The following is an 18,398-nucleotide window of genomic DNA, read 5'->3' as shown; positions in this document are numbered from 1 at the left end:
AAGATTTTGTTTTCTGCAAAATCAAAACCACCCATAACCTTCACGTTGCTAAATCAAATGGTAAACTCTCAGTTCTCACCTTAAGTTCTCAGCAACATAAGAAAAACTGATCACTTTTTGATGAAAGAGGGAATTCCTGAACCATTTTTTCATGTGACTTCTAGAATACTATTATATCCTCCTGGTTTTCCTTCTAGCTCTCTGGCCTCTCCTTCTCAGTCATCTTTAGTGGCTCCCCCTCATCACCCTGACTCCTCTATGTTTTGTCTCAGGACTCAATCCTTGGATCTCTTTTATATTTTCATTCACTCCCTTGGTGTCTCATCTAGTCTCATGGCTTTAAAAGTCATCAATGTGCTAATGACTTACAAATTTATATCTCTAGCTCAAATCACTCCCTTAACTCTAGATGGATATCAACTGCCTACTGAGCCTCTACTTTATGCCTAACAGATGTCTCAGATTTGATATCCAAATCTCATCTCTTAATATTCAAACTCTAAAACCTGCTCCTTTCATGCTCTTCCCTATCTCAGCAAATAGTAACATCATTCTTTTAGCAGCCCAAGACCAAAACCTTTTAGGTTATCCTTGACTATTCTCCTTTTCTCACACCTGACATCCAATCCATCAGCAAATCCTGCAGCTCCACCTTCAAAATACATCCAAAATCTGACCACTTCTCACCACCTCCACCATCATCTGAGTTAGGTTTCTTTTACTTCATTTAGTTTAACAGATATATAGTGGGTATCTACTATGTACCAGGCATTGTTATAGGCACATGGATTACATTAGTGAAAAGGAAAAAAACAAACAAAAACCAGAAAAACCCTGCTGCCCTCATAGTGTTTATATTCTATTGGGAAAATATAAACCATAAACAATAAACATAAAAAATAAATAAGAAGATTCATCCCATCAGACTTTCTCTCCCTCTTACTACTTACTTACTCTCAGAGGTCCAATCCTATTTCCATCAGCTCTTTCAGGGTTCCCTTTCCTTCTTATCCAACATCAGAGTCCACAGTAGATCATCATAATTAGTCCTCTGTAAATACCCTTAACCTCCTTGCTCTGCCCCCATTACCCAGTCACACTCACCTGAGAAAAATCCAGACCTCAATGAACCCAACCACCTAACTTCTTTGTGCCTACACATATGTAGCTGAGGCCTCCTAGAGCAAATCTCACAGCACAAAAGATGGGTGACACTATACTTCATAATCACCAATATTAAAGGCAGTCCTACCACACACCCCTATGCCTTATGATAAATATTTTACATTTTTTCCTCATTCCTAAAACATCCCCTTTCAACTGACAACTTTAAGTTAGACTTCACTGAAAAGAAAAAAAAAAAAAGGAGCCATAATAATTAAAGCTAATTGTGTATGTTTACCACATGCCAGACACTGTTTAAAATATTGTACATAATTCATTCATTTACTCCTAACAATAAGTATTGTTATTATTCCTCATTTTACAGATGAGGAGAACAAAGCAAGAGCGATTAAGCAACTTGCCGCATGTCACACCACAAATAAATGGTAAAAACAGTGATTCAAATGAAGACTATGGATGTAGAGCCCATGAATGAAACTGCTATTCAACAATGCCTCTCCACCATTAGGCAGAAACTTGCCTTGTCTTTGCCGTTAATCTATAAACCTTTCTGTATCTGAGCCCATACTCCTCCTCCCATTAAAAATCCTCCCTTCTGCTCAAGATTTCCTTACCATCTTACCTTTCAAGGGCCATCAATCAACCCTTTCTTCTTCTCCCAACCCTCACCCCCAACATCTTCAGATCTCAGACATCTGCTGGCTCATTCCCATCAGCATTTAAACAAGCCCTAAACTCTCCCTTATCCCCCAACTTATGCTTCATTTTTACTCCTCTTCATAACCAAACTTTTTACAAAGTTTAATACACATACTCCTATCTTTACTTCATTACCTCCAATTCATTTATGTATACATGTGTCAGCAGAAGTGTAGACTTTACTTCTCTATAACTGTGCATAATTTAGCTTTTGAGCTCTCGTTCAAGATAGCCCACAGTCAAAACAGGACTCTCCTCCTGGATGTGATTACATTCCTCAAAGGTAAAGACCCTGGCACTGGGGGAAAGGGGAGCAACTGCTATTTTCACACCATCTTTTTCCTCTCTTGCTTCCAGTAAACTGAACTGTATTGCATCTGGTCTTCGGGCATCATTAGTTTCCATCCCAGCGGCATCTGCTGATATGACTAAGGCCCATCCATAGCCTTGGTAGATGGGTTAATGAAGATAGTCCTACATCTTCCATGTTCCAGCCCCTGCCTCCTCCTCAGCCAGTTGGCTGATCATTCCTTTTGGCCACTCTATGCCCACTCTTTTGACCACTCTATCCGAAAGGTAGGAAAGGTAGCAATTAGCCTCTTAAACAGGTCTCAGAGCCATCTACACATATTCCTCAGCAATCCCCTACAACTCTCTAAGAGACTTGCAACAAAGTAGCTCATTAATCCACTCCAATCTGGCCTCTGATCCCACATTGCCACTGAAAATACTTGTCACAGTCACCAACAGATTTTACCAACTTTTCTGGTATCTTAACATTTCAGCAGCATTTCACGTATCCGGCAACTCCTTCCTTCTTGAAAATCTCTTCTGTCTTCCATGACACCCAAACTCCTGTTAGTTTCAATCACCCACCTCACACCTCCCTCAATTTCTAGCTATTCGTCCTCAACTCCTTTGTTCCCTCTTTCTTCTTTAACCAACTTATAAATGTCAGGTTTCTAGGGGTTCCTTTGTGCACCTTCTCTACTCTCTCTACGGTCTCTGCCTGGGAGAAGTTTTATCTATTGCCATGGTAGAAATGACACTATCTGTTGGTCACATTCAATTTACTTTCTTCTTCCAGGACACAATGAAAGACTAGCCTTCTCAGTTTCTCTTGTAGTTGGGTGAGGGCCATGTTCTGGATTCTGGCCAACGGGATACGGGCCAAAGTTAACTATACGACTACCAAGGCTGGCCAAAAACCCCCTGAGAGATCACCCATGCTTGCTCCTCCACTTTCATGGCAACTTTAGAAGTCACATGTTTAAGATGACAGCATCACAAGATGGAAAGAGCCTAGCAAGTTGCTAATCACAGAAGAGTAGCCTGGGAAAGTTGCCCAATACAACACATTCTGATATGAGCAAGAAATATAATTTGATTGGAACTCCTGAGTTTTGGGCAGTTGTTTATGAGAGGAACTAGTATTACAGGCATACTTTGCTTTACTGCACTTCACATATACTGCATTTTTTAATAAATTGAAGGTCTGTGGCAACCTTTTTTCTATCAAGTCTAGCACCATAATTTATCCAACAGTATGTGCTCATTTTGTGTCTGTGCCACATTTTGTGGAACTAACTTCCACAACAGTTCAAGCTTTTTGATTATTATTATATTTGTTACAGTGATCTATGATCAGTGATCTCTGATGTTACAACTGTAATTGTTTTGGGGTGCCATGAATGACACCCATAAAATGGCAAGCTTAATAAATTAATGCTGTACATGTTTTCACTGCTCCACCAAGCAGCCATTCCCCGTCTCCCTCCCTCTCCTTAAGCCTCCCCATTTCCTGAGACACAATAATATTGAAATTAGGTCAATTAATAACCCTACAATGTCCTCTAAGTGTTCAAGTGCAATGAAGAATCATATGTCTCTCAATTAAATCAAAAACTAGAAATTATTAAGTTCAGTGAAGAAGGTACACTGAAAGCCCAGATACGCCAAAAGCTAGGCCTCTTGCACCAGTTAGCCAAGTTGTAAATGAAAAGGAAAAATTCGCAGAGGATGTTACAAGTGCTACTCCAGTGAACACACAAATGATAAGAAAGCGAAATAACCAGTCTTTTTTTTTTTTTTTTTTAAGACGGAGTCTCGCTCTGTCACCAAGCTGGAGTCAGTGGCACGACCTCGGCTCACTGCAACCTCCGTGTGCCTCCCAGGTTCAAGCGATTCTCCTGCCTCAGCCTCTTGAGTAGCTGGGACTACAGGTGCACGCCACCACGCCCAGCTAATTTTTTTGTATTTTTAGTAGAGACGGGGTTTTACCATATTCGCCAGGCTGGTCTCAAACTCCTGACCTCGTGATTCACATGCCTCAGCCTCCCAAAGTGCCACGATTACAGGTGTAAGCCAACATGCCTGGCCGAAAGCAAAACAGTCTTATTGCTGATATGGAGAAAATTTCAGTGGTCTGAATAGATCAAACCAGCCACAACATTTCCACTTAAGCCAAAGCCTAATCCAGACCAAGGCAACAATTTCCTTCAATTCTACAAAGGCTGAGAGAGGTAAGGAAGCCACAGAAGAAAAATCTGAAGCTAGCAGAGGTTGATTCATAAGGTTTAAGGAAAGAAGCCATCTCTCTAACATAGAAGTACAAGGTAAAGGGCTGTTATGGAAGCTGTAGAAAATTATCCAGAAGATATAGCTAAGATAATTGACGAACATGGCTACACTAAACAACAGAAAAACAGTCTTCTATCAGAAGAAAATGCCATCTAGGGCTTTCATAGCTAGACAGAAGACAATGCCTAGATTCAAAGCTTCAAACGACAGGCTGACTTTCTTGTCAGGAGCTGGTAACTTCAAGTTGAAGCCAGTGCTCATTTACCATTCTGAAAATACTAGGGCCCTTAAGGAAGTATGCTAAATCTACTCTGTCTGTGCTGTATCAATGAACAACAAGCCTGGATGACATCCCATCTGTTTACAGAATGTTTTACTGAATTTTCTGAAGCCCACTCTTGAGACTTACTGCTCAGAAAAAAAGATTCCTTCCAAAATATTACTGCTCACTGACTATGCTCCTAGGCACCCAAGAGCTCTGATGGAAATGTACAGGGAGATTAATGTTGGTTCCATGCCTACTAACATAACAGCCCATGGATCAAGAGGTAGTTTCAGTTTTCAAGTCCTATATTATTTTTGTTTTTCTTCACAGAGTGGGTTCCCTAAAAAGGTCTTATTATTTAAGAAATACATTTCATAAGGTTATAACTGCCATATGTAGTAATTTCTCTGATGGATCGGGCAAAATAAATAAAAAATTTTCTGGAAAGGATTCACCATTCTAGATGCCATTAAGAATATTCATGATTCATAGAAGAAAGTCAAAATATCAACAACAGGAGTTTGAAATGTTTATTATAACCCTCATGGATGACTTTGAGGAGTTCAAGACTTCAGTGGAGTAACTGCAGATGTAGTGGAAATAGCAGAAGAACTAGAATGAGAAGTGCAGCCTGAAAGTTAGCCAGCCATAGTAGCACACACCTGTAGTCCCACCTACTCAGGAGACGGGGGTGGCAGAATCGCTTGAACCCAGGAGTTCGAGGCTGCAATGAGCCAGGATCATGCCATTGCATTCCAGCCTGGAGGACACAGTGAGACCCTGTCTCAAAAAAATATAAATAAATAACTGTTTGTTTGTTTGTTTGTTTGTTTTGAGACGGAGTCTTAGTGCGTCGCCCAGGCTGGAATACAATGGCACGACCTCGGCTCACTGCAACCTCCACCTCTCAGGTTCAAGCAATTCTCCTGCCTCAGCTTCATGAGTAGCTGGGTTTACAGGCGCCTGCCACCATGCCCAGCTAATTTTTATATTTTTAGTAGAGACGCAGTTTCACCATGTTGGCCAGGCTGGTTTCAAACTCCTGACCTCAGGTGATCTGCCCGCCTCGGCCTCCCAAAGTGCTGGGATTACAGATGTGAGCCACCGCGCCTGGCCAATACAAACATTTTTTAAAGCGGAGCCTGAAGATGTGACCAAATTGCTGCAATCTCATGATAAAACTTCAACAGATGAGGAGTTGCTTCTTACAAATGAGCAAAGTGGTTTCCTGATATGGAATCTGGCCCCAGTGAAGATGTGAATATTGCTGAAGTGACAATAAAGGATTTAGAATATTACATAAACTTAATTGATAAAGCAGCAGCAGGGTTGGGGAGAACTGACTCCAACCCCGAAGAAAGTTCTGCCATGGCTAAAGAAAGTTCTACCATGGCTAAAATGCTACAGAGAAATCTTTCATGAAGGGAAGAATCAATCTATGCAGCAAATTTCAGTGCTGTCTGATTTCAAAAACTTGCCACAGCCAAACAGATCCGTTGAAAGAAGCCACACAGCGCTGCAAATTCCATGAGACAGGCGAAAAACCATGAGCTCCCAAAGTGTGAAAGGGGGGATAAACCTGCCTCTGAACACACATTCCCCACTGGGGAATCTGAAAATCCAGATCACAGGAGAAGGATTTAACTTTACCTACAGCTGAAATGAATTTAGGGAGCCGAGTGAAGTCTAAAAGTAGAAGCAGCCGCAGGCAGAGTCTTGTAGGCACTCCCAGTCTCCAGCTCAAGTCCAAGGAAGCCATTCCTGACTACATCTCACAGGGGCCCTCAGGGAAAGCAGACAGCAGAATTAGGGAGGGTCATGGGGGAAAAAAGCTTCCAAATGAAACTCATAATATAATTCTGACTGGGCATGAATTTTCTTGAGCAGAATCCAGGGAATGAATGGGAACTGCTGCAGATATAAGCACAGAAGCTGCCCAGTGGGTACACAGGGAGGCAGACAGGGAGGGACAGGGCCTGAAAGCCATGCTCGCTTTCTCAGTGGGGAAACTTACATTCAGAGGCAAGGTCTGAGGAGTGGGGGGGTGCACCACAGAAGACCAGCCTCACCAACTGCATGGGAGCTGGGTGAAGTCTTTCATTACCAGCTATCCCCCACTTCCCTGGCAAACTATGTGACACAGCAGAGGCCGCCATAATCCTCTCTGGAACATAACCCCATTAGCCCAAGAACCACCCCCCATCTCCTAAAGTGGCTGCAGTAAGCCCCACCCAGGGAGAGTCTAAGCTCAGATCCACCTAACCCTTCCCCTACCTGATGGTATTCTCTACCTGCCCTGGTTGCTGAACACAAAAGACAGAAATTCTTGGGAGCTTTATGCCCCACCCATTGCCTGAGAAACCAGAATACTTACCCTGGCCAACTTAGGACAAACTTAGTCCCCCAACTAGCACCACAGCTAATGATCTCTTGAAAGCACCGCCTCCTGGCTGCAAGCCAACTAACTCAGGCCATTACAGCAACTCATGACAAAATAATCCTGCTCCCAGGAAAGATAAAATAACAGCTAATATACCACTGCCTGCAACAATCTGGCTAATCAGAGGTCCTGAGTCTGTCCACATGACAACTTCACTGCTAGCATAACCAGCATTCAAGAAAGCCGGCACATTAAATATATCTACAACCAAGGACTCTCCCAGAGTCTACTTACTGCCCTGCCACCCTTACCAGAGTAGGAGCTGGTATCAATGGCTGGGACACCTGAAGATGGATTACATCACAGGACTCTGCAGACATTCTTCAGCACCAGCCCTGGGACCTGGTAGCTCCACAGTGTGACTAGAACCAGAAGAGCAATAACAATCACACCAATCCAGCTCTCAGGAAGCCCCAAACCCCATCCCTAGAGGAAGGGAGAGAGCACAACATGAAGGGATCAGCCTGTGGGACAAAAGAATCTGAACAGAGGCCTTGAGTTTCAGACCCTTCCACTGAAACAGACTACCCAAATGAGAAGGAATCAGAAAAGTGATTCTGGTAATATGACAAAACAGGGTTCTATAAAACCCCCAAATACCATACTAGCTCCCCAGCAATGGATCCAAACCAGGAAGAAATTTCTGAATTGCCAGATAAAGAATTCAGAAGATTGATTATTCAGCTACTCAAGGAGATACCAGAAAAAGGTGAAAACCAACTTAAAGAAATTTTTAAAAATACAAGATATGGATGAAAAATTCTCCAGAGAGAAACAGATATCATAAAGAAAAAACAATCACAAATTCTGGAAATGAAAGACACACTTAGAGAAATACAAAATACACTGGAAAATTTCAATAATAGACTAGAACAAGTAGAAGAAAGTACTTCAGAGCTCAAAGACAAGGCTTTCAAATTAACCCAATCATACAAAAACAAAGAAAAAAAATCTTTTTAAATGAACAAAGCCTCCAAGAAATGTGGGATTATGTTAAACAGCCAACCCTAAGAATAACTGGTATTCCTGAGGAAGAAGAGAAATATAAATGTTTGAAGAACTTATTTGAGGAAATAATTGAGGAAAACTTCCCTGGCCTTGCTAGAGATATAGACACCCAAATACAAGAAGTTCAAATAACACCTAGGAAATTCATCACAAAGATCATGACCTAGGCACATAGTTATCAGGTTATCTAAAGTCAAGATGAAGGACAGAAACTTAAGAGCTGTGAGACAATAGCATCAGATAACCCATAAGGGAAAACCTAACCGATTAACAGCCGATTTCTCAGCAGAAACCTTACAAGCCAGAAGGGACTGATGTCCTATCTTTAGTTTCCTGAAACAATATAACTGTCAGCCAAGAATTTTGTATTCAGCAAAACTAGGCTTCATAAATGAAGGAGAGATAGTCTTTTTCAGATAAACAAATGCTTAGAGAATTGGCCACAAGAAATGAAAGACACACTACAAGAAATGCTAAAAGGAGTTCTAAACCTTGAAACAAAACCTCAAAATACACGAAAAGAGAACCTCCTTAAAGCATAAATTTCACAGGGCCTATAAAACTGTAACAGAATTTTTTTTTAAAAAAAGTATTTAGGCAACAACTAGCAAGATGAATAGAACAGTACTTTACATCTCAATACTGCATTACATTGAATATAAATGGCCCAAATGCTCCTTTTAAAAGACACAGAATGGCAGAATGGATAACAACCCATGAACCAGGTATCTGCTGCCTTCAAGAAACTCACCTAATGCATAAAGACTCATATAAACTTAAGGTAAAGGGGTAGAAAAAGATATTCTACGCAAATGGAAATCCAAAGTGTGCAGGAATAGCTATTCTAATGTCAGACAAAACAAACTTTAAAGGAATAACAGTTTAAAAGGACAGAGAAGGACATTATATAATGAAAAAAGGATTTGTCCAACAGGAAAATATCACAATCCTATATATGTGCCTAACCCTGGAGCTCCAAAATTTGTAAAACAATTATACTAGAGACCTAAGAAATTAAATACACAGCAACAAAAGAATAGTGGGGGACTTCAATACTCCAGTGACGGCACTAGACAGGTCATCAAGACAAAAGTCAACAAAGAAAGAATAGACTTAAACTATACCCTAGAACAAATGGACTTAACAGATATTTAGTCTCAATAAATTTAAGATAATTGAAATTCTATTTAATGTCCTCTCATACTACAGTGGAATAAAATTGAAAATTAACTCCAAAAGGAACCCTCAAAACTACACAGATACAGGACCGGGCATGGTGGCTCATGCCTGTAATCCCAGTACTTTGGGAGGCCGAGGCGGGTGGATCACCTGAGGTCTGGAGTTCGAGACCAGCCTGGCCAACATGATGAAACCCCACCTCTACTGAAAATACAAAAATTAGCTGGGCGTGGTGGCACATGCCTGTAATCCCAGCTACTCAGGAGGCTGAGGCAGGAGAATTGTTTGAACCTGGGAGGCAGGGGTTGCAATGAGCCAAGATTGCGCCATTGCACTCTAGACTGGGCGAAAGAGCAAGACTCCATCTCAAAAAAAAAACAAATAAATAAAAATAAATAAAATTTTAAAAATTAAAACTATACAAATACATGGAAATTAAAATTTCTGCTCTTGAATAATCTTTGGTCAACAATGAAATAAAGATGGAAATTTAAAAATTTTTTGAACTGAATGATAACAGTGACACAACCTATCAAAACCTCTGAGACACAGCAAAAGCAGTACTAAGAGGAAAGTTCATAGCATTAAATACCTACATTGCCAGGCATGGTGCACTGCTCATGCCTGTAATCCTAGTACTTTGGGAGGCCAAGGCAGGCAAATCACAAGGTCAGGAGTTCAAGACCAGCCTGGCTAACATGGTGAAATCCCATCTCTACTAAAAATACAAAAAAATAGCCAGGCGTGGTATCGGGCGCCTGTAATCCTAGCTACTCAGGCAGGAGAATCGCTTGAACCCAGGAGGCGGAGCTTGCAGTGAGCCGCGATCGCACCACTGCACTCCAGCCCAAGCTACAGAGTGAGACTCCATCTCAAAAAAAAAAAAAAAAAAAAAACCTACACCAAAACATCTGAAAGAGCACAAACAGAATCTAAGGTCACACCTCAAGGAACTAGAAAAACAAGAATAAACTGAACCCAAACCGAGCAGAAGAAAAGAAGTAACAAACATTAGAGCAGAACTAAACTGTAACAAACAAACAAAAAAAACCAAACATATACAAAAGATTAATGAAACAAAACACTGGTTCTGGGTGCGGCACAGTGGTTCATGTCTGCAATCCCAGCACTTTGGAAGGCCAAGGCAGGCAGATCATTTGAAGTCAGAAATTTGAGCCTGACCACCATGGTGAAATCCCATCTCTACTAAAAATACAATAAAATTAGCCAGGCATGGTGGGGGGGCACCTGTAGTCCCAGCTACTCAGGAGGCTAAGGCAGGAGAATCACTTGAACCTGGGAGGCAGAGGTTGCAGTGAGCCAAGATGTCATCACTGCACAGAGCGAGACTCTGTCTCAGAAAAAAAAAAAAAAAAAAAACTGGTTCTTTAAAAATATAAACACAATTGATAGACCATTAGCAAGACAAACCAAGAAAAGAAGATTCAAGTAATTTCAATGAGAAACAAAACAGGACATATTACAACCGATACCACAAAAATATAAAAGATCATTCAATAGTACTATGAACACTTTATATGCACAAACTAGAAAATCTAGAGGAGATGGATAAATTCCTGGAAATATACAATCCCCCTGATTAAATCAGGAAGAAATAGAAACTCTGAACAGACTAATAACAAGTAGCGAAATTGAAACAGTAATAAAAAAAAACTGCCAATGAAAAAAGTCCAAGAAAACAAAAATTAATTAAATTAAATTAAAATTTAAAAATTTTAAGTCCAGGAACAGATGGATTCACAGCTGAATTCTACCAGACAGTCAAAGAATTGCTACCAATCTTACTGAAACTATTCCAAAAGACAGAGAAAGGGAATCCTCCCTAAATCATTCTATGAAGCCGGTATCACCCTAATATACCAAAAGCAGGAAAGGATATAACAATAAAGAAAACTAAAGACCAACATCCCTGATGAACATAGATGCAAAAATCCTCAACAAAATGCCAGCTAACTGAATCCAAAAGCATATCAAAAAGGTAATACACCATGACCAAGTGAGTTTCATACCAGAGATGCAGAGATGGTTTACCATACACAAGTCAATAACCATTGGCTGGGCATGGTGGCTCACTCCTGTAATCCCAGCACTTCGGGAGGCCAAGGTGGGTGAATCATTTGAGGTCAGGAGTTTAAGACCAGCCTGGCCAACATGGTGAATTAAAAATACAAAAATTAGCTTCTATTAAAAATACAAAAATTAGCCAGACGTGGTGGCAGGTAGTCCCAGATACTCAGGAGGCTGAGGCAAGAGAATCGCTTGAACCCAGGAGGCGGAGGTTGCAATGAGCTGAGATGCTGCCACCACACTCCAGACTGGGTGACAGAGCAAGATTCTTGTCTCAAAAATAAACAAATAAAATAAAAATAAATGTGATACATCACATGAACAGAATTAAAAATAAAAATCACATGATCTATCTCAATAGATACAGAAAAAGTATTTGACAAAATCCAGCATCGCTTCATGATTAAAACCTTCAGTAAAACTAGCACAGAAGGGACATACCTCAAAGTAATAAAGCCATACCTCAAGGTAATAAAAGCCATCTATGACAAACCCATGACCAACACTATACTGAATGGGGAAAAGTTTAAAGCATTCCCCCTGAGAACTGCAACAAGACAAGGATGGTACTTTCACCACTTCTATTGAACATAGTACTGAAAGTACTCATCAGAGCAATGAGAAAGAAATAAAAGGCATCCAAATTGGTAAAGTGGAAATCACACTGTCAGCCTTCACTGATGATATGATTGTATACATAGGAAACCCTAAAAACTCATCCAAAAAGCTCCTAAATCTGATAAATGAATTCTTTAAAGTTTCAGGATACAAAATCAACCTACATAAATCAGTAGCACTGCTATGCACCAACAGTGGCCAAGCTGAGAATCAAATCAAGAACTCAATCCCTTTTACAACAGCTGCAAAAAAAAAAAAATAATAGAATACTTAGGAATATACCTAACCAAGGAGGTTCTGAAAGATCTCTACAAGGAAAACTACAAAACACTACTGAAAGAAATCACAGATGACACAAACAAATGGAAACACATCCCATGCTCATGGATGGATATAATCAATACCGTGAAAATGAACATACTGCCAAAAGCAATCTATAGATTCAATGCAATTCCCATCAAAGTACCATCATCATTCTTCACAGAACCAGAAAAAGCAATCCTAAAATTCATATTGAACCCAAAAAGAGCCCAAATAGCCAAAGTAAACAAACCAAAAAGAACAAATGTGGAGGCATCACATTACCCAACTTCAAATTATACTACAAGACTACAGTAACCAAAACAGCATGGTACTGGTATAAAAATAGGCACACAGACCCATGGAACAGAATAGAGAACCCAGAAAGAAAGCCAAACATTTACAGCCAACTGATCTTCAACAAAGCAAACAAAAATATAAAGTGGGGAAAGGACACCCTATTCAACAAATGGTCCTGGGATAACTAACAAGCTATATGTAGAAGAATGAAACTGGATCCTCATCTCTCACCTTATACAAAATCAACTGGAGATGGATCAACTCAAACCTAAGTAAGATCTGAAACCATAAAAATTCTAGAAGATAACATCAGAAAAAAACTCTTCTAGACATTGACTTAGGCAGAGTTCATGATCAAGAACCCAAAAGCAAATGCAACAAAAACAAAAATAAATAGATAGGACCTAATTAAACTAAAAAGCTTCTGCACAGCAAAAGAAATAATCAGCAGAGTAAACAGACAACCCCCAGAGTGGGAGAAAATCTTCGCAAACTATGCATCTGACAAAGAACTAATATCCAGAATCTACAAGGAACTCAAACAAATGAGTAAGAAAAAAATAAATAATCCCATCAAAAAGTGGGCAAAGGACATGAACAGACAAAAGAAGATAAACAGTTGGCCAACAAACATATGAAAAATGTTCAACATCACTACCAGGGAAATGCAAATTAAAACTACAGTGAGATACCACCTTAATCCTGCAAGAATGACCATTTTTCAGTCTATTATCAAATATCAAAAAATAACAGATGTTGGCATGAATGACTGCTGGTGGGAATGTAAATTAGTACAACTACTATGGAAAACAGTGTGGCGATTCCTTGAAGAACTAGAAGAACTACCATTTGATCCAGCAATTCCACTGCTGGGTATCTACCTAGAGAAAAATAAGTCATTATCTGAAAAAGCCACTTGCACAGGCATGTTTACAGCAGCACAATTTGCAATTGCAAAAATGTGGAACCAGCCTAAATGCCCAACAACCAATGAGTGGATAACGAAAATGTGGTATGTATATATACCATGGAATACTACTCAGCCATAAAAAGGAATGAAATAATGGCATTCACGGCAACCTAGATGGAGTTGGACCCCATTATTCTAAGTGAAGTAACTCAGGAATGGAAACCCAAATATCCTGTGTTCTCACTTGTAAGCGGGAGCTGCACTATGAGGATGCAAAGATGTAACAATGATATAATGAACTTTGGGGTCTCAGGGTGAAGTGTGGGAGGGAGGTGAGGGATAAAAGACTACTAAAGTGTACACTCCTTGGGTGACAGGTGCACCAAGATCTCAGAAATCACCACGAAGAACTTATCCATGTAACCAAGAACCAGCTGTTCCCCAAAAACTACTGAAATAAAATTAAAATGTTCTTAAAAAATATCTTTACTAAAGATCTCTATTTGAGCAATCAGGATCTTAGTATCGCCTCCAACCTGCTTCTCTCTCCATAAGCCCTAATAATATCAAATATCTCACTGCATAAGCCAGACATTTCAGACTAAATTTTGACCCTCTTTCCCTCATTCTAAATACAACATTAAGTTCCATCCATTTTCCCTTCTTAATATCTCTCAAATTAGCCTTCTACGCTTCATGTCTCACTTCTAAACCATCACTACTGTCTTTCACCTGGGCTACAAGTTCCTAATTAGTCTATTTCCATTCCTCTCTCCATCAATTCATTAAACACAGAAAAGTCAAAGTAAGCTTTTAACCTGGATTCAAATAATCTCATCTTGATGCTGAAAAAAACTGCAATTGTATACCAGTGAAAATTTAAAGCATATGAATATTAAGATACCTTATCACACCCTACTTGCCTGTATGATCAGGCTATTCTCCAACCTCATAACCTCACTTACATCTTCCAGAACAAAAACACTTTTTCAGTCTATTATCTCTCCCATCATCATCCTACATCATCCTATCCTAACAGAAACTTTCCAAAAACACCCCCTGCCAACTATTTATCTAGAAAACTTCTATTTACTCAAGATAATTCATGTACGACCTCCTCTGGGAAGTCTCACCTGATCTCCTTCCTTCCCATCTCTTCTTCCTCAACCTCAGAGAATTAGGTTTATTACCTCTGATTCCCATCGTATACTACAATAGTCTTTGCTACATTTTTTACAACAGAACTGTGCTTAAAATGGTTTGCTACTCCCATGAGACTATGCTTTTTAAGGGTAATATATCTTAGCCATCTCCCTAGCACCCAGGACTAGCACAAAGTAGACATTTAAATATCTGCTAAATAAAATGACTTCAAAATCACCATTACTATCACCATCACACTATCCCCAGTACCTGGGACCACAAGTATGTGCCAATGCACCTGGCTGTGTCTCATATTTACATTCCCACAGTTCCTAGTAAGCTCTTTACATAGCAGGTATGAAATAATTTTATGTTGAATGATATACCTTTAAGAAACTAGGGAGGGCTGGGTGCGGTAGCTCATGCCTGTAATGCCAACACTTTGGGAGGCCGAGGCAGGTGGATCACCTGAGGTCAGCAGTTGGAGACCAGCGTGGCCAACATGGTGAAACCCCATCTCTACTAAAAATACAAAAATTAGCTGGGCACGGTGGTGCACAGCTGTAGTCCCAGCTACTCAGGAGACTGAGGCAGAAGAATAGCCTGAACCTGGGAGGAAAAGGTTGCAATGAACCAAGATCTTGCCACTGCACTCCAGCCTGGGTGACAGAGCAAGACCCTGTCTCAAAAAAAAAGGGAAAAAAAAGGAAAAAGGGAAAGAAATTATAAGTTTGTTTTCTTCCAAGTATTCACCTGAAATCTATTAACTCAGAAGGAGGAAAAAACAATTCTCCAGAAAATAAAGCTTGGCCCTGTCTCCAAGAGCTCTCTCTCATTGCAAGTCTGGTTTCATTAGAGAAGGTGACTTCACAGGAGAACATATTATATGTAGTTAGTACCATTTTCTTTCTGATTCAGGAAAATTATGAACTTCTAGTACTAGTAAAGTGAATCCTAATATTTGCAACATATAAGTTTGAACCGCCATAACATTTTCCTCGATATGCAAAATATCAAAGAAATTACTGTGATGGTTAATACTGAGTGTCAACTTGATTGAATTGAAGGATGCAAAGTATTGATTCTGGGTGTAGGGGGCGTTGCCAAAGGAGATTAACATTTGAGTCAGTGGGCTGGGAAAGGCAAACCCACCCTTAATCTGGGTGGGCACTATCTAATCAGCTGTCAGCACAGCTAGAATATAAAGCAGGCAGAAAAAAAATGTGAAAAGACTTGACTGGCCTAGCCTCCCAGCCTACATCTTTGTCCTGTACAGGATGCTTCCTGCCCTCAAACACTGGATTCCAAGTTCTTCAGTTTTGGGACTCAGACTGGCTCTCCTTGCTCCTCAGTTTGCTGACAACCTATTGTGGGACCTTGTGATTGTGTGAGTTAATAGTTAATAAACTCCCCTTTACGTGTGTGTGTGTGTATATATATATCCTATTAGTTCTGTCCCTGTAGAGAACCCTTACTAATAAATTACACGATTAAGTACAAATTACTTTTTTTTGAGATGGAGTCTCACTCTGTCACCCAGGCTGGAGTGCAGTGGTGCAGTCTCGGCTCACTGCAACCACCGCCTCCCGGGTTCAAGTGATTCCCCTGCCTCAGTCTCCCGAGTAGCTGGGATTACAGGCACACACCACCACGCCATCATAGCTTTTTGGCTATTCATATATCTTATTTTGTGAAGTGTCCAAATTTTTTGCGAGTTTTTAAGTCCTTTGAATTTATTCTGTATAAAACATTGATGGTGGGGCTATCAAGTGTTACCGCTTTGGAAAAGAGGTTGGCAGTTTCTTAAAATTCTTAAAACATACACCTATTATATGATGCAGCCATTCCTCTCCTAGAGATTTACACAAAAGGAATGAAAGTATATGTCCATACAAAGAATTGTACATAAATGTTCACAGCAGGTTTATTTGTAATAGCTAAAAACTGGAAACAACCCAAATGACCATCAATAGATGAAGAGGTAAACAAATTGTGGTATACCCAGAACAATGGACTACTACACTGCAATAAAAAAGGAATAAACTATTGATACATGCATAATCTGGATGAGTATCAAAATAATTATGCTTAGTGAAAAAAGCCACACACACTTCCTTCCACCCCAAGCAGAGTACTCACTATATGTTTCCAATTATTTAAAAATTTCTAGAAAATGCAAACTATAATTACAGAAAGCAGATCAGCAGTTGCCAGGCAAAGAAGAGATTTAAAAAGGGACAGGAGGAAACTTTGAGGGGTGATGGTTTCATGGTTGTTTCCTAGGAAAGAGATGTATTTGTGTATATATAGTCAAAATTTATCAAACTGTACACTTTAAAGCCTATTGTATTCAAGCTCAATAAAGATGAAAAAAACTACAAGAAAAATGATTTAAAGAAACAAAAACCAGGCCAAGCAGGGTGGCTCTCGCCTATAATCCCAACATTTTGGGAGGCCGAAGTGGGAGCATCGCTTGAGTCCACGAGTTCAAGAGCAGCCTCGGCAACATAGTGAAACTCTGTCTCCACAAAAAATAAACAAAAAAATTATGGCTGGGCGCGCTGGCTCACGGCTGTAATCCCAGCACTTTGGGAAGCCGAGGCGGGCGGATCACTTGAGGACAGGAGTTGGAGACCGGCCTGGCCAACATGGTGAAACCCCGTCTCTACTAAAAACACAAAAATTAGCCAGGTGTTGTGGCACGCACCTGTAATCCCACCTACTTGGAAGGCTGAGGCAGGGAGCCGAGATCACGCCACTGCATTCCAGCCCGGGCGGCAGAGAGAGACTATGTCTCAAATATATATATTATAAATGTGTATATATATATTAAATAAACAAAAAAAGTAGCCGGGTGCGATGGCAGGAGCCTGTAGTCCCGGCTACTTGGGAGGCTGAGGTGGGAGGATCGCCAGCCTCAGCGAGAGACCCTGTTTCACAAAAAAAAATAAAAACAAAAAACTAACAAAAACACCCTCCAGATTCCCAGTCTCAATGTGACCCCATTTCACCGCTGGGAACCGCTCCTTCCCTCCTTATCCTCCTCCATCTCAAGACTGACACTCATCCCTTCTAATTCGAGGGGAAGGTTGAACCCTAAAAGGTTCACAAACTACTAAGACTCAAAGTACGCCCACTGTATTCCTGGATCCTCACCTCCTGCCACCAACCTACTGTCTACCTTCACATTCGCACATTTAGCCTGGCAGGAATAGTGACAAGTGCCCCCCATCCGCCGACCATCCCCTCCCGTTCATGTTCCCAAACATTCGTCCACGAAGCGTAATCAGATGGAGCATATCCCACTCCTGAAATACCACTAACGGGCACAGAACCACCAAAAGCTGAGCTCCTCAGTCGGCCCACCCCCGGGCACGCTGGAGTGTGGGGATTCGAATACCCCCCAGTCCAGGTTACCTGCCACCGGCTGGCCGCGCCGGGGACAGTTCAGCCACCGCGGCGGGATCTTGTTGTGAGCCATGTCTTGGGGGCTGCGCAGAGCTGCCCTCCCTCACCAACGTTCGCCGCGCCTTTGCAGCCGCCTCCCCGTGGTCCGGTGCGCACCGGGGTCCGAGACACCCGAATCGCAGCAGTAATCCGAATTCCAGCCGCTCAAATCCGGGTAACGTCAGGGGCAGCGCGCCACTTTCATTCAGGATCAACTCCACCGCTCCAGGAGAACCCACAATGCACTGCAACTTCCGCCCCCGAAGGCCCCGCCCCCTTCTTTCCGAGGTCAGAGG

At 41.0% G+C, this 18,398-nt stretch overlaps 1 protein-coding gene across 4 annotated transcripts in view; it reads right to left on the bottom strand.

Annotated features, from left to right (window-relative positions):
* The window catches only part of LOC105496354 (RNA guanylyltransferase and 5'-phosphatase), a 334,421-nt gene extending 316,067 nt beyond the window's left edge, over nt 1–18,354 (bottom strand). Inside the window, exon 1 of one of the 4 annotated variants that reach the window (XM_011766698.2) lies at nt 18,073–18,354. In XM_011766698.2, the coding sequence (XP_011765000.1) occupies nt 18,073–18,136 (64 nt within the window). In that variant the 5' untranslated portion in view covers nt 18,137–18,354. Of the gene's footprint in view, nt 1–7,360; nt 7,456–18,072 lie in introns of those variants that run through there. The other 3 variants (XM_011766691.2, XM_011766718.3, XM_011766707.3) reach the window with 3 other exon arrangements.
* Nucleotides 18,355–18,398: the final 44 nt, after the last annotated feature.

This window comes from Macaca nemestrina, chromosome 5, assembly GCF_043159975.1.
Source record: "Macaca nemestrina isolate mMacNem1 chromosome 5, mMacNem.hap1, whole genome shotgun sequence".
Lineage (NCBI taxonomy): Eukaryota > Metazoa > Chordata > Mammalia > Primates > Cercopithecidae > Macaca > Macaca nemestrina.
Note: the sequence above shows the minus strand (reverse complement) of the source record. Positions and strands in the feature narration are given on the sequence as shown.